Below are 14,711 nucleotides of genomic sequence, written 5' to 3'. Positions count from 1 at the left end.
AGACCTGCAGTGCCAGCTTTGGAGAGGCTGAGGCAGGAGGACCATGTCCTGACCTACAGAGACAAGAGACACAAAGCAAAGCAACAATGACGACAACAACAACAACAGCAGCAACAACAACAGCAACAACAACCAGACACACAAATCAACGTCAAGTGGACTGGAAATTGAGAATTGAGCCTTGGTTTTCAGGAAAAGATGGACAGAAAGTTGTAAGTATACTGAAATCATGTTTTCATTCTCAACAGCTTCCAAAATTGTCTAAAAATGTGCCTTCTAGACAATTTGCAACCCCTCCTTTCTTGTATTGGACAGCTAACCTACACTACCCTCAGCATGCGTGCCCACACACAATCGTACACACACCCTCTTCCTTTGTGAGCAAAAAGTCCTATCCCTGATGGTGAACATCCATACAGTCACTGAGTTTCTCACACATTTTAGGTTACTGCCATACACTAAAAGACAAATTTGTCTAAACTGAAACAGTGTCCAACAAAAGTCAGGATAAATCCTTCTCCCTCACCCAAATCCTCAAAGTCTACAAAGAAATGGGTGATTTACCCACTTAGGTTTTTTTTTTTTTTTTTTTCTTTCTCCCCGGAGCTGAGGACCGAAACCCAGGCTCTACCACTGAGCTAAACCCCCAACCGCAAAATGGGTGATTTGCAAACCAAGACTCTTGTTCAGCACCAGTCACACTGCTTCTGCTCTAATGACGCCAACACTTACATAACGCTTCTCTGGTAATGAGACATTTACCAACAGTTTCTTACTGGAGCCTCACTTACGGTGATTGTGTTAAATTATCCAGAGACAGAAGCTCTCTCATCTCTGCTCTTTTGCCTCAAGAAAGTACTGGCTCAAATGTGACTGCAGACACCTATGAAGCCACAGTTTGAGAGTGGGAGCTTTTTACCTCCACCCCGAGTGACTGCACCGAGCAGAGCCACAACCAGGTCAACTGCTCTGCCCAGCCGTTTTAACTTAAGACCAGCAAATTTCTTGTTGTCTTTTTAACCGCGTGGCTTCGGAAACTCTCACTGTGACATCCTCTCTGATCGTTTTCTGAGTTCATCCCCGCCGTACACACACCATTAGTTATCACTCCGGCCAGCCGGCCGTGTGGAGGGCAGGCCAGGAATCGCCTTGGACTCTGCAGGCTTCTGGGTTCCGCTAGTGAGTCCTGGGGCTTTTTCTCCCCGCCGGTCAGCAGGTTACTGTCTTCCGTCGGTTCATTTCCATCTGGACTTTTGAGGTTCGTGACTCTCTCCTCCTGTATGCAAAACAAAATTTTAAATCTTCAAAACTTTATTTTCACTTGTCCTTTTGCTATCGGCTTATCAAATATTAAATCGAATATCAAATATCAAATCAAATTGCCTTTGTTAGGATCAAGGATAACAACTTATAAACACACAACTTTATTGCTGGCAAGTCACCTAGTACTTGGAAGAAACATTGAAGAATATTTAACCATAAATCCCTGTGTTTAAACTTTTAAACCCTCATGTCACGTAAACATAAAGTTACATGGTTCAATACCAGGCCCCAAAATTGGTACAGTTAGGACATGATTCAAGATGATGGCAAGCAAATGTATCAAAGGGATTTAAGAAAGGGGAGGAGGGAAGGAGAGAGAGGGAAATAATGCAAGGAAGGTAAGCACACAAAAATCCTACGAAATGTGGTTGTCAACCACGCTCTCACAACCCTTGGGGGGGGGGGCGAGGCGTAACTATCTTTTCACAGAGGTCGTGTACTATCATCAGAAAACACAGATACTTACATTACAACTCTTAACAGTAGCAACATTACAGTTATGAGGTGGCAACAAAAATAATTCTATGGTTGGGATAGAATGAGGAACTGTATTAAAGGGTCTCGGCATGAGGAAGGTTGAGAAGCACTGCTCTAGGGCTTAAGCCAAGAACGCAAAGCACAATGTCTACCAGCTTCCCAGCTAAGCTCCTTGGTGGCTGGTCTTACCTGAGGTTGGCAAAAGAGCCTACAAGATTATCTACCCTGACCTATATCAGCATGGGGGTTAAGCATGAGGAGGGTTTTTCTCTCCTCTTTTGGAGGCAGGGTCTCACCAGGTAACTGGGCTGGCTGCACTCTCACGATTTTTCTGCATCTCTGTTGGGAGAGCTGGTATTTCAGGACTGTGTCACCTGGCCCTTCCAGGAGGATTGTGAGTTACCTCACTCTGATTCTCTCAGTTTGGAAACTGTAGTCCTGTGCTTGAGGAAACAGCGGGGACTTCCTGCCTTTGACTGGAGACTTTACCTGCAGTTCGTGATGTCGAGAAGCCGCGTGAGTGGTTCCCAGGGGTGGCTTTGAATACTGACATTCAACTGTCTGATCTTCATCCTCCATATCTTACAACTTCGAAGATTCGAAGTCCAGAGAGGAGGAGCCAGGTCTGGTCTGAAGGGAACACAGCACAGACAGAGCACATTTGAAGACTGTTGGAAGTAGATGAGTAAATTCACTTTTCTTTCCTTAGGACCCGGAAGGCGGACCCACAGTGAGCGAGACGGCTCTCGCCTTTCCGGTGCTGACCCGTTTTAGAGCACAGCATATTACCTTCATTCTTATCTGGTTTTTGGCCGCTCTTGAAATAAACCCTTGTTGGCCTATCACATCCTAATTCCTTTCCCATCATTCTTTGAGGGTAAGGTTTTGAAACGCACACAGAACTATATCACTGCTAGATTGCCCTAGCTAATGGGCCGACTCCACAAGCAAGGCTGACCTCTCAGGTAAGTTTCCAGTGTTGACACCAGAGCTGAGTCACCAGAGGAAACCTCTTCAGATCCCATTATTTTCTGAGAGAAGAGAGTCACTTACTCCTGCCTTGTCTACATTTCTGTATCGTGACTGCTGCAGTAAGATTTTCCCATGGGGAACTTTGAGTACACTTAGAAAAGAATCTGTACAAAAAAAAAAAAAGGGAAAAAGGGGTTGGGGATTTAGCTCAGTGGTACAGCGCTTGCCTAGGAAGCGCAAGGCCCTGGGTTCGGTCCCCAGCTCCGAAAAAAAAGAACCAAAAAAAAAAAAAAGAAAAAAAAAGAAAAGAATCTGTGCAATTTTAAGCTTTGGAGAGAAGAAAATTATATGGTTTGCCTTGGTGGTAATAGCTTTCTTGGATATATTCTGCGATTTTTTTTTTGTTTGTTTGATAACTTAATTCCGCTCGCCACAATTTGAGATCATTTTCTGCTTTTGTGGTTTTTCAGAGCAGGTGAGGAGGCACCTGGGGATCTTTTACAGCAGTTTTCAAATATTTCTAAGTCAGAATTACAGCCTCGAATGAAACAAAATCCTTAAATTGAACAAATGGAACAGATGACAGTGGGGCCTGCAAGATAATACTTGTCCTTCTCCAGAGTCAAGGGAGGTGCCGTTGAGAAAGTCTCTGTACATGTACTGCCCCTAACATCAGGTGTTTATTAAACAAGCCTTCCATTCGTCAGCTTAATTTTAAAAACCAATCTAAATGCTTAAAATTACTTCATGCACTGTTTAAATGGACAGGACGGAGCTATAAAGTTGCAAACGTCAAGTAAAACATGCTTCCTTCTATGAATTCAATACTGCTAAAAGAGCTCTACACAGGCAGAGACTAGTCAGTCACTTTCCTTACTTTTCAGATTTTGTTTTAAATTATGGTATGTGTGTCTGTCTGTACACATTAGTGTACAAACCCACGGAGGTCAGAAGAGGACATTGGATCCCACAGAGTTAGAGTTGTGGACAGTTGTGAGCCACCAGGTATGGGTGCTGGGAACCTTAGCTACGCCTCTACTGATGTGAACACCATGACCAAGACATCTTATAGAGGAAAGCGTTTCATTGGAAACTTGACTACAGTTTCAGAGTACGAGGTCATGATGTGGGTGTGGGGGTGGGGGTGGCAACAGGCAGGCAGGCATGGTGCTGGAGCAGTAGATGACAGCTCCCAGCACATCCATAAGTTTCAGACAGGGAACTCTCTGGTCCCAGCAACCCGGTAAAATCAAGACTCAAAAAGCTTTTAATTTAGCAATCAGATTCATATGTTAAATTCTCAGCCCACAATACGTCCACACAATAAACTCACAACCAATTGATAAAGATATAAACTGCCCACATAGATAAGATAAATTGACCTATAGAAATCCGTCCCTTAAGAAATATTCATAACTACCTGTGGCCATTTAAGGCCACGTGGATCTGGGTGGTCCTTCTTGGTTCTTTTTCTCTTCTTCCTCTTCCTCCCCCACCTTGCAAAAACTTTGTCCCCGCCTTACTTTTTACTATCCAATTACAGGCCTCGCCTTAACTTGTGCCTCCCTCCCTTGCATATAGACATTAACCTACAACGGCATACTTGGAACTAAGAATTTGTTTTGACAAAATAAATATAAACTTGTTTTGACTTAAAGAATGCTATTGTAACAGGAGAAAAATATTTGCACCGTGAACAACCTAATATGTTTTTGACTGAACAAAACAGAAAAATATTTAGGTGAAAATGAGCAAAATACCCCAAAGCTGAACACATGATGAGCCTGATGAACCATGCACTGAAACACACAAAGTATTTAAGAACTCAAACTAGACAATGGCCCCTCGGGATTGCACTGCAGTGCTCCAGATACACCGTATCTCAAGCCTCTGTTCTGGTTCCCATCAACAAAAAACTTTGAGAATGGAGTTGGCGTGGTTTTGGCTTCCCTGGCTTCCTATACATCAGCCTGTCAGTGCTAGGTGCTGGCAGATCCCCTCAAAGACCTTCTTGGATTTTCAACAGTGCCATCATCCTGCCTGCCACAGTTGAAGGACTTCAGTGCACACATGGATGGAGCCTGCATGCTCTGGAAGTGTTCTAACCAGTGGAGCCTTGTAACAGTTCTCTGCTCAACCAACTGCTCCTCTCTTGTAGGTATAGTGCTTTTGGATACCCTGTAAAGGTTATCTGTGTATTGTTCAAGTGCTGATTTCTCTGCTCTCCTATCTTGTTTCAATCAAAACACCACATTTTAATGCTTAGGTCAAAAATCTCCTATCTCAAGTTTGTGTAAATACTTCTTACCATTTATTCTCTGCCTTGTCAATAAAAGCTGATCACCCAATAAATGGCTGGGCAGAAGAGAAAATAGGGGCAGAAATTTCTGCCAGTCAGGAGAGAGGAGGTTGGAGCAGGAACATGAGGCAGGGGGTCTGCAGGTACATCTGCTGTGGGGAGGAAGAAGAAGTTCTGAAGAGTTCACCTGGACAATGGAAGCCCTGATTGTAAGCATTGGGAGGTGGCATGGGAGGATGCTATATTAGCACAGACAGTTAAGGAGGATCAGTCAGTGAACTGCCCAGATATTGAGGTGTAGCTTGAGATAATACATTTTTGTTTCTCTGTGTGGTTATTGGGGATTAGACACCAGATTAATTTACAGTTTGCATTCATATTAAAAATTAATTTTATCCCTTCTTGGCGAGATGCTTTTTGACATGACTGCCATGACCTTTATATTAGCATGACATCATAAGGAATGTTTGTGTGAATAAACTAGGCTTTTCTGAAAGGCAATCGGTGTCCATCCTAATAGCTCAGTGTGTCACAGCCAGCCATGCTCTCTGCAGTTGCTTTCCTTGTTGTGCCAAAACATCCAACATAAACAGCGTGAAGGAGGAAGGATTTATCTGAGCTCATGGCTTCAGAGGCGTCATGCTGCTTGAACGGCAGAGTCCAGGTCTCCTATAGCAACTGGGAGGAGAGGGAGGGTCGGGCAAACGGGAAAACAGAGTGAAAGGTGAGTGTGTGTGCAGGAGAATACAGCGTGCGTGCATGCGCGCGCACACACACACACACACACACACACACACACGAGAGAGAGAGAGAGAGAGAGAGAGAGAGAGAGAGAGAGAGAGAGAGGGAGGATGAGGAATACACAGGAATTGGCCACACTGAGATAGAGCTTGTAAGGCTGCGTCCCAATCACCTGCGTCCTGAAAGCACCCCGTGTCACCTTTTTTAAGTACCTCTTGATGCCATAATTTTATGACCCCATCAAGCGACCAGGCAGCTTATTAGGTTAGCTATTTTCTACTCTCCTAGGTAGTTCTCAATCCAATAGTTGGCAATCAAGATTAACCATTACATTTCTTACCTGTGATACCAATAGGCCAATGTTTAATGGGGGAAATCTTCTTGAGAATTTATAGATACTGCTTGATAACATTTGCAATATGATAATAAAAGGCACCTATTTTTCCAAAGTTCACCTTTTGGAACTTAAACCAAAAGGGATATCAGTAAATGGTATAGATTCCTAGGATGGGATTACGTCACTTTTCGAAGTGATCCATTCTCTTGAATAGAATGGTGCTCTTTAAAAGAGGTTGAGGGGGCAGGCACCGTGGTGGTACACTCCTTGCCTGCTTGTTTGTTTGTTTATTTGTTTGTGACAGAGCTTCTCTGTGTAGCCCCAGCCCTCCTAGAACTTGCTCTATACAGCAGGCTGGTCTCCAACTCTGACATGCCTACTTCTGCTTCCTGAAGGCTCTGACTAAAGACATACCCCCCACACCCAGCTAAAACACACCTTCAGTCCCAGCAGGAGGCAGAGGCCAGTAGATCTCTGTGGCTTTAAGACCAGCCTGATCTACACAGAGAGTTCCAGGACATCCAGGGTTATATAGACCTGTCTCAAGTGTGTGTGTGTTTGGGGGGGTGGTGCACTCAGTGTGAGTGTGTGTGTGTGTGTGTGTGTGTGTGTGTGTGTGTGTAGAAAAAGAGGCTGAAGGAACAGCTCTTGTCATTCCCTTCTGCAATGTCAGGTAGTGTTGCCCCTCCATCCTTTTTTTTTTTTTTTTTTTTTTCGGAGCTGGGGATCGAACCCAGGGCCTTGCGCTTCCTAGGTAAGCGCTCTACCACTGAGCTAAATCCCCAGCCCATGCCCCTCCATCCTTACAGCAGATTCTGTATGAGGATGCAGCAAGAAGGTGCCAGCTTGTAAACTGAGAGCAAGCTCCCACCAGACACCAAATCTCTTTGAACCAGGACTAGAACTGTGAGGAACAAATACCTACCATTATACTAATAAATGAACCAGCTCGTAGAGTTTGTTACAGCAGCCTGAAAGGACAGACTGTTGGGATGGGGCGTATCCATTCATGACCACTGCTGCTCCTTAAGGATCCTACAATGAATGTCCTACACTTGGTGGTCACCCATTCAAGTGCTGAGACAGGAGGTTCTCAGACGCAGATATCTGTTTTGTTTGTTTTGAGGAAGCTCAAGTTAGCTGGCACTTCGTTCAGTATCCTCTTGCCTGACCTTCCTCAGCATGCCAACATGCCAGGCTCCCATATGAAGTTTCTATGTGGAACAAATATTCTACAACCGCGTTCTGCTGATCAACCCAATTTAATGTTCACATCTCCAGAGGTTCCCTACTCAGCAATGAGGAATTCAGGCCAGGACACAGAGGAGGCTAAAACTCCTCTGAAATGGCTAGGAATGCTTCCCTTTGTGCGAATGGTCTTCTCTAAGAATTCTAGGTGTGTCACTCACAGGAGGCCAAGCTAACAAAGGGAAGTGCTACACTATTTGATTTATTGTTCTGGTGATTTTGTGGACTTAATAATGTAAAACACTGAGATATAAAATATAAGAAAATGGGGCTGGAGAGATGGCTCAGTGGTTAAGAGCACTGACTGCTCTTCCTGAGGTCCTGAGTTCAAATCCCAGCAACCACATGGTGGCTTACAACCATCTGTCATGGGGTCCGATGCCCTCTTCTGGTATGTCTGAAGACAGCTACAGTGTACTCATAATATATAATAAATAAATAAAATATTTAAATATATATAAGAAAATGATAGCAAAGGAAGGGGGGATCTGATTCTTGCTACCCTCTATTCTATCTTCCTTCCAAAGGCAACATTTTTAATTATTTAAATTTAACATATGTACCAATATATGGTATAAATGTGGCTTACTGCATATTTAAAAGCCACTTGATCAAATGTGACAGTGGATCTCTTGCTTAGTTCTAGCGATAGAGTCAGGATTAGTCTGAATCGGTGTCTATGACATCACTCTTTTTCAGATTTTGGTTTAGGGCTATGAAGGGTTCAAGCCAGTGATACATATATTTCTTTTTAGTAAAAGGAAAGAAAGGAGGAAAAGCTTAAAAGTTGGTCTTTAAGCGCCTATTGTGTGGGGGGAAGCTTTAGTTGATGAAGGTTCCATGTGTCTTGGAACCTTAGCAGCCAGCCTTCACTCAGTCATGGAGAAAAAGTCAAGACTATAGAACCATAGAGAGCCCACATCCTAGAACCCTGAGAGCACTGAGCTACTGAAAAACCTAGGCCACTACCCCTCTTCTGCCAGAAAGGGAAATAAAATAACAGTTTTCAAGGGTGTTTTGATAAAAAGTAACTAAATCCTGCTACTACAGCCAAGCCATTTTGGAAACTACAACAGGTTCATTTGCCTCAGAGCCAGCTCTGAGAATTTCAGGTGAGAAGCCATGTCAAAACACTTTTGGTCAACATCTGCGAAAGCTTCATCACGCATTGTAAAATCTCGATAGAGAATCCGTGGTCAAAACACCAGGGGAGTCATGAGATGCCGGACTCAAACCCTGGAAGATGATGCCATATGTAAAAGGAACCAGAACAGAGCATTTCAGACAAAGAATCGCAGGAGTAAGGATTACGTGTGAACACTTGTGATAGGAATTCTATGTGCTATATTAACTAGGATATAGCAAGGTGTAAAATGTGAGCACTCTGGGGAAATGACCTCTAGCCCTAACCCCACATTCCTGTATAACAAAAATAAATAAATAAATAAATAAATAAATAAATAAATAAATAAATAACCAAAGCCCAATCGGAGTTTAGGTTCAGATGGTTCTAGGGTCCATGAACAGTTCAGAAACCACTTCAGGCATTTTTAAGCAGAAAGATATACTAAAAAGGGAGTTAGATAATCCTAAGGTTTTTGAAGTGCTAGAAACTCAGGGTCTAGGCTGGGTCCTCAAGGATGAACTCCAGAACACTAAGAACTGACCATTAAATGTTCTATTTTTGCCACAGGCAAGAGTTTCCACAGAGCGTGTGAAATTCAAGAACATGTATTATATCTGCGATTAAAGATGCTGGGATCTGGCTGTCCTTTGCATAGGACAAGAATGTCTCTGTAGTGGTTTGAATGAACTCTGGAGGCTCAAACATTTGCATACCTGGTCTCCAGTTAGTAGAACCCCGTAGGAAGGATTAGGAGGCGTGGCCTTGTTGGAGAAGGCAGGTCACTAAGGCCTGTATTTGAGGTTTCAAAAGCACAAGTCATTGCCAGTGTGCTCTGTCCCTTGGGGTATTTCGTGAGAGTTCTCAGCTACTGTCCCAGCACCTGACCCCCTGTGGCTGCTGTGCTCCCTGTCATGATGATTAATTGATTTTAACCCTCTGAAATTGTAAGTGCGCCACAAACCTCTTCGTTCTAGGAGATTCCTTGGTCATGGTGTCTTATCACAGCAATAGAAGAGTAACCAAGACAGTGTTCGACTACCTCCCTCAGCTAAGTGTTGAAATAGTGTTTCATTCACTATGTGGCCCAGACTGGCCTCAAGCTCTCATTGCACTGCCTCAGTCTCCTGGAGAGTGGGATTACAGGCCTGCTCCACCGTGAGTACCCCACTCACCTCCCACTCTCACACCCCCAACTGCCTCCTGTCAACCACAAGAGAGGGGACTTAATACTGAAAAACCGAGTCTGCAAGTCTCAGTGGACCAGGGCCCCCAGCACCAGCACCCTTGGAACTTCAGGCATATCATCTGCTTGCTAAACTCTAGATGTGTGCCCAAACTCAGCCACAGGAAAATCTATGGACAAGAATAAGTGCAAGAAGTTAATGAGTGTAAGTTTCCACATTCACACGGAAACTTCACATGTACGCCCCAGGCCCCAGGCCCAGGCCATTATCACTAACACCTTTGGCTTATTCTCCTTCTCCTCCTCCCCTCCTCCTCCTCCTCCTCCTCCTCCTCCTCCTCCTCCTCCTCCTCCTCCTCCTCCTCCTCCTCTTCCTCCTCCCCCTCCTCCTCCTCCTCTTCCTCCTCCCCCTCCCTCTCCTCCTCTTCCTCCTCCTCTTCTTTTGACGTGGTCTCACTGTATAGCTCTGGCTCTTCTGGAATTCACTCTGTAGGCCAGGCTGGCCTCAAACTCACAGAGATCCACCTGCTTCTGCCTCCTTACTGCTGGGATTTAAGGTTCGAGCCACTACATCTGGCTCATCTGGCGCTTTCTTTCTTCCTTTCTTTTCTTTTTAAATATTTATTCATGATATAAATATATGAATATATATTATTATTCATGATATGTATGTGTGTGTGTGCGCGCGCGCGTGCGCGCGCGCTCTCTGTCTTCACACACAACAGAAGAAAGCATTAGATCCCATCAGAGGTGGTCGTGAGCCCCTGAGTGGTTGCAGAGACTTGAACTCAGGGCCCCTAACCGCTGAGCCATCTCTCCAGCTCTCTTTCTGGCTCATTCTTAATTCCTCCTGTGGGGATCCCAAAAGTGCTGAGAAGAGAATTGAAGGGGTTGTAACCTTAAAGACTTTTTATGTCAGAAAGCATATAACACGTCCTAGTCAGTGGGCTGGTGAGTTTTTTTGTTTTTTTGTTTTTTTGTTTTTTGTTTTTTTTTTTTGTCAACTTGACATAAACTAGAGTCATCTAGAAAGAAGAAATCTAAATTGAGAAAATGCCTCCATCAGATTGGTATGCAGACAAGCGCGTGGGACTTTTTTTAACCAATGACTGTTGCGGGTGGGGGGGCAGCCCACCGTGGGCAGGGCCAGGCGGCTGTGGTCCTGGAGCCTATAAAAAAGGCAAACCAGGGAGCCATAAGGAGCAAACCAGTAAGCAGCATTCCTCCACAGCGTCTATTTAGGTCCTGGCTTGAGATTGTCTACCACAAATTCCCTTCATGATAGACTGGGAGCCTGTGATATGAAATAAATCTTTCCTCCCCAGGTAGCGTGTGGTCCCGGCGTGGAGCACAGCAACAGAGGTCTGTCACTTTGCCACATCCCCCAGAGCAGTGTGCCTGCTCCGACCTAACGTCTTGTCCCAGGCTCGCTCTGATCCCAGAGCTGCATTCTGAACGCCTGTAAGGCGGAAACGGCGTGCAATTCACTTTTGTATCTCCTGTGCCTGCTTAGCTCAGGGAAGACATGCTCAGTGTCTGCTGAACATTCAAACCTTTCATTCAGAAATGAATCGGTAATCCGGCGCCCATGAGAGGATCATGCCAGCATCTGCTAAGGGGCGGGGTCCCCTCAGAGGAGTGGGTCTTTTAGGGAAAACCGAGTAGACCTGTGCCAGGCACCTCCTCCACGATGGCAAGCTTCTTGCCATCAATGTTTTGGTGAAATGAATCTCACCAGAATCTGGAGCAAGAGCGAGACAAGCTGATGCCTGGCAAGTAAAAGAGCAGACATCATGCTGTCCAGTGTCTAGACCCAAGATTCTCAGCACCCTGAGGGGCTACCCAGCCCAAAAATAGAGCTAAAACAAAAGCAAGAAAAAACGCCGCTGAACTACCTATAATTCTATAATTGTCACACACACACACACACACACACACACACACACACACACACACACACACACGCACGCACCCGCGCACACACCGCGCGCGTGTGCACACACACCCCCGCACCAGCTATGGCTCGTGGGTTGTTTGCTCGGTGCTACTCACATCTTTCCTGACAGTCTCCCGCACAGGCCACTCGGCTTCCGTTGAGTGGGAACCGAGCCCGGGTCTACCGAGGCGTGCTAGGATGGGGAAGCGCTGTGGCTGGGGGGCTGCGGAAAACCGGGAGGTCCAGCGGCACAGGGCGGGACGGGGCGGGGCGGGGCGGGGCGGGGCAGGGCGGGGCACACTCTCCAGGTTCAAGGCTCTGCTCATTCAGCCAGAGGGAGACCCTGGCCCATGCGCCCCAGCTTCCCGCAGCCTCTGGCGGGCCTCCCCCCTAGGAGCTTCAGGCTTGCTCACTGTTCCTAAATTCTGTAATCCCACGCCAACTCCAGGACTCTCAGTGTCTTCTCACCGGCCTTGCAGAGGTAGGATTCTTTCCTTCAGGTGACAAATGGCGGAGTGAAACCTTGGAGCAGCCTCAGTCACTGTGAGCCTCTTCTGTTGTTTTACTGTAACGGTCCCTCCCATCAGACTTCCAGTTTGGTGTCTTTCTTTCCTGCCTCCCTCCCAACCCCCGTTTAAATGGGAGTTGGACTTCGTTAGGAGATTTTAACATAGATTTTTAAATACTAGGGGTAAGGAGACGAAATGCTTCCGGCAGAAAGACGCGTCCAAGTCCAAGTAGGGGTTTATGGGCATCTCAAAGGAGAGTTGCTCTTATCCCTTCCCTGGTTTCACTCTTTGAGCCAGTGCTAAGTTCAGTCTTGGATTTCAGGCATGCAAGTGTACTAGGCAAACTTCTATCCCAAACAAAAATCCTCCGAATGAACCTAGGCTCTAGCCAGTACCCTTTCTCAGAGGAAATAAAATAATTTTCTAAAACAAACTCATTTTCTTTCTTTCTTTTTTTTTTTTGTACAAACTCATTTTCTAAAACTTGCAAAAATTTCCATTCTCATTGGCTTCCTCTTCCTGCAGGACTAAGACATATTTTCTGTTTTTTCCTCCATTGGTCATATGATGTTCATTTGATATGTCTTGATTTTATTGGCATGAGTAGAAAACATTGAACTTTTTGGCTGGGTTCATTCTGGTTTCATCACTTACAATGTCTGAGCTCTGACAGAAGTAACTGAACGTCTCTTGCTGATGGAATCTATGCTGTACAGTTCACTGTGTTTAAATGAGTTCGTTTGTTTTTGAACGAGTTATGTGTCCTGCTCACGACATACATGAATTTCTACTCCTTAATTCTCTAGCCAGCTGGAGTGTTGCAAACGTGGCTCGAGCAGGTCTTACCCTTCTCCCCATCCCCTCTGCCCTGCTAAAATCCGTCAGATTCCATTCCCAAAGCTAGTCACCAGGTCTATTCCCTTATTTGGCCATTTCCTCCTAAGGCTGACTACCAAGGTCCAGCTATTCAAGTATTGAGGTCCAGCAATCAAACACCCCCTTTGATCATGTAATTAACATGCCCAATTAAAATTAAACACTTCACCCTAACATGCAGTTTCCCCTGTACCTTGTGCCATTTTCCTATGGGCCACGTATCTCTCCTCTCTATCCAGAGGCAGTCCTTTGTCCTCTCTCCCTTGTCCTTTATCTCCTGTCTTTGTGTCTTATTCCCTGCCCTCTGTCCCTCTGGGGCAAATAAATCTTTGTGCTGAGAACTTGGTCTTAGAGATCCTGAGCAGATACTTTTCCTAATAACGTCAGTGTTCCATTCATACACTAGATAAGAAGTTACAGCATTTTGATCATAATACGAAAAAACAACAACAAATAAACCCAAACACAAAAAACCAAACAAACAAAAGTCAAGGCATTTAGCCCAAATCCCTAATTTCATAAAGTGAAGAACTAGCCAGGCCTGGTAGCACAGGCTATATTCCACCTCAGTACCTCAGCACTCCTGAGGCAGGGGAAGGGTGATATAAAGCTATCTGTGAGAGGCTGACTTCCGTAAACAACGACCAGACAACTAAAGAAGAACCAGGGCAAGTTGGGTGGCTGGGTCAGTGGAATCCCTGCTCCTGGAATCCCTGACCAGAGCCCTAACATTACCTTATCATTGGAGTCTTTGGCAAAGCCATCCCAAGCACCCTTTGTTGTGAATTTCGACTCATATTCATCAACTGCACCCTTTTCAAAATGGAGTTAGCCTTTCACTGTGAACCCTACAATTATCCTGGCTAATGTGCCTGAGAAAGTCTCTCTGAGAAAAGGCAAAGTAAGGAGCTGGTTTCAATATGGCCTTTTGAGGTCACGACAAAACAGCTTACACACACAACCTTAAAGCTGAAAGAAACCACGTGTAAAAAAGAATGCTACAGGGTTATCATTTATAAATTCACATGAGCTTCTTCTAGAATAATTTGCTTAAATTTCATTTGTCTCAGAGCCTGATAGAGCTGTCTCCTGAGAGGCTCTGCCAGAGCCTGACAAATACAGAGGCAGATGGATGCCCATTGAACTGAGCACTGGGACACCAATGGAGGTGTTAGAGAAAGGACTGAAGGAGCTGAAGGTGTTTGCAACCTCATAAGAACAGCAATATCAACCATCCAGACACCCAAGAGCTCCCAGGGACTAAACCACCATCCCAAGAGAACACATGGAGGGACCTATGGCTCCAGCTGCATATGTAGCAGAGGATGGGCCTTGTAGGGCATCAATGGGAGGAGAGGCTCTTGGTCCTGTGAAGGGTTGATGCCCCAGTGTAGGGAATGTCAGTGTGGGGAGGTGGGAGGGAGTAGGTGGGTGGGTGAGGAAGTACCCTCATAGAAGCGGGGGTCGGGTAGGGGGGATGGGATATCAGGTTTCTGGAGGAGAAACCGGGAAAGGGGATAACATTTAAAATGTAAATAAAAAATATCCAATAAAAGAAAAACTTTTCACTTGTCTCCTGTTACTGACTTGCTTATATTTATGCAGAGCCTATTTTCTTCTTTTTCTTTTTTTAAAGACTTATGTATTTATTTCATGTATGTGGGTACACTGTAGCCGTCTTCAG

The 14,711-nt window shown here is 45.1% G+C and overlaps 1 protein-coding gene across 5 annotated transcripts in view; it reads right to left on the bottom strand.

The window, feature by feature from the left end:
* Positions 1–12,381, bottom strand: part of Slc9b2 (solute carrier family 9 member B2) — a 34,139-nt gene extending 21,758 nt beyond the window's left edge. Inside the window, exons 1-3 of one of the 5 annotated variants that reach the window (XM_087633283.1) lie at positions 12,111–12,381; positions 2,290–2,430; positions 1,096–1,276 (exon numbers count right to left, since the gene is read on the bottom strand). In XM_087633283.1, coding sequence (XP_087489409.1) covers positions 1,096–1,276; positions 2,290–2,379 — 271 coding nt within the window. In that variant the 5' untranslated portion in view covers positions 2,380–2,430; positions 12,111–12,381. 5 annotated transcript variants of the gene reach the window in all.
* Between the last annotated feature and the right edge of the window lie 2,330 nt (positions 12,382–14,711).

The sequence above is a fragment of the Rattus norvegicus genome, chromosome 2, assembly GCF_021556685.1.
Source record: "Rattus norvegicus strain SHRSP/BbbUtx chromosome 2, alternate assembly SHRSP_T2T, whole genome shotgun sequence".
Lineage (NCBI taxonomy): Eukaryota > Metazoa > Chordata > Mammalia > Rodentia > Muridae > Rattus > Rattus norvegicus.
The sequence above is the reverse complement of the archived record's forward strand: the minus strand, read 5'-3'. Positions and strand labels throughout refer to the sequence as shown.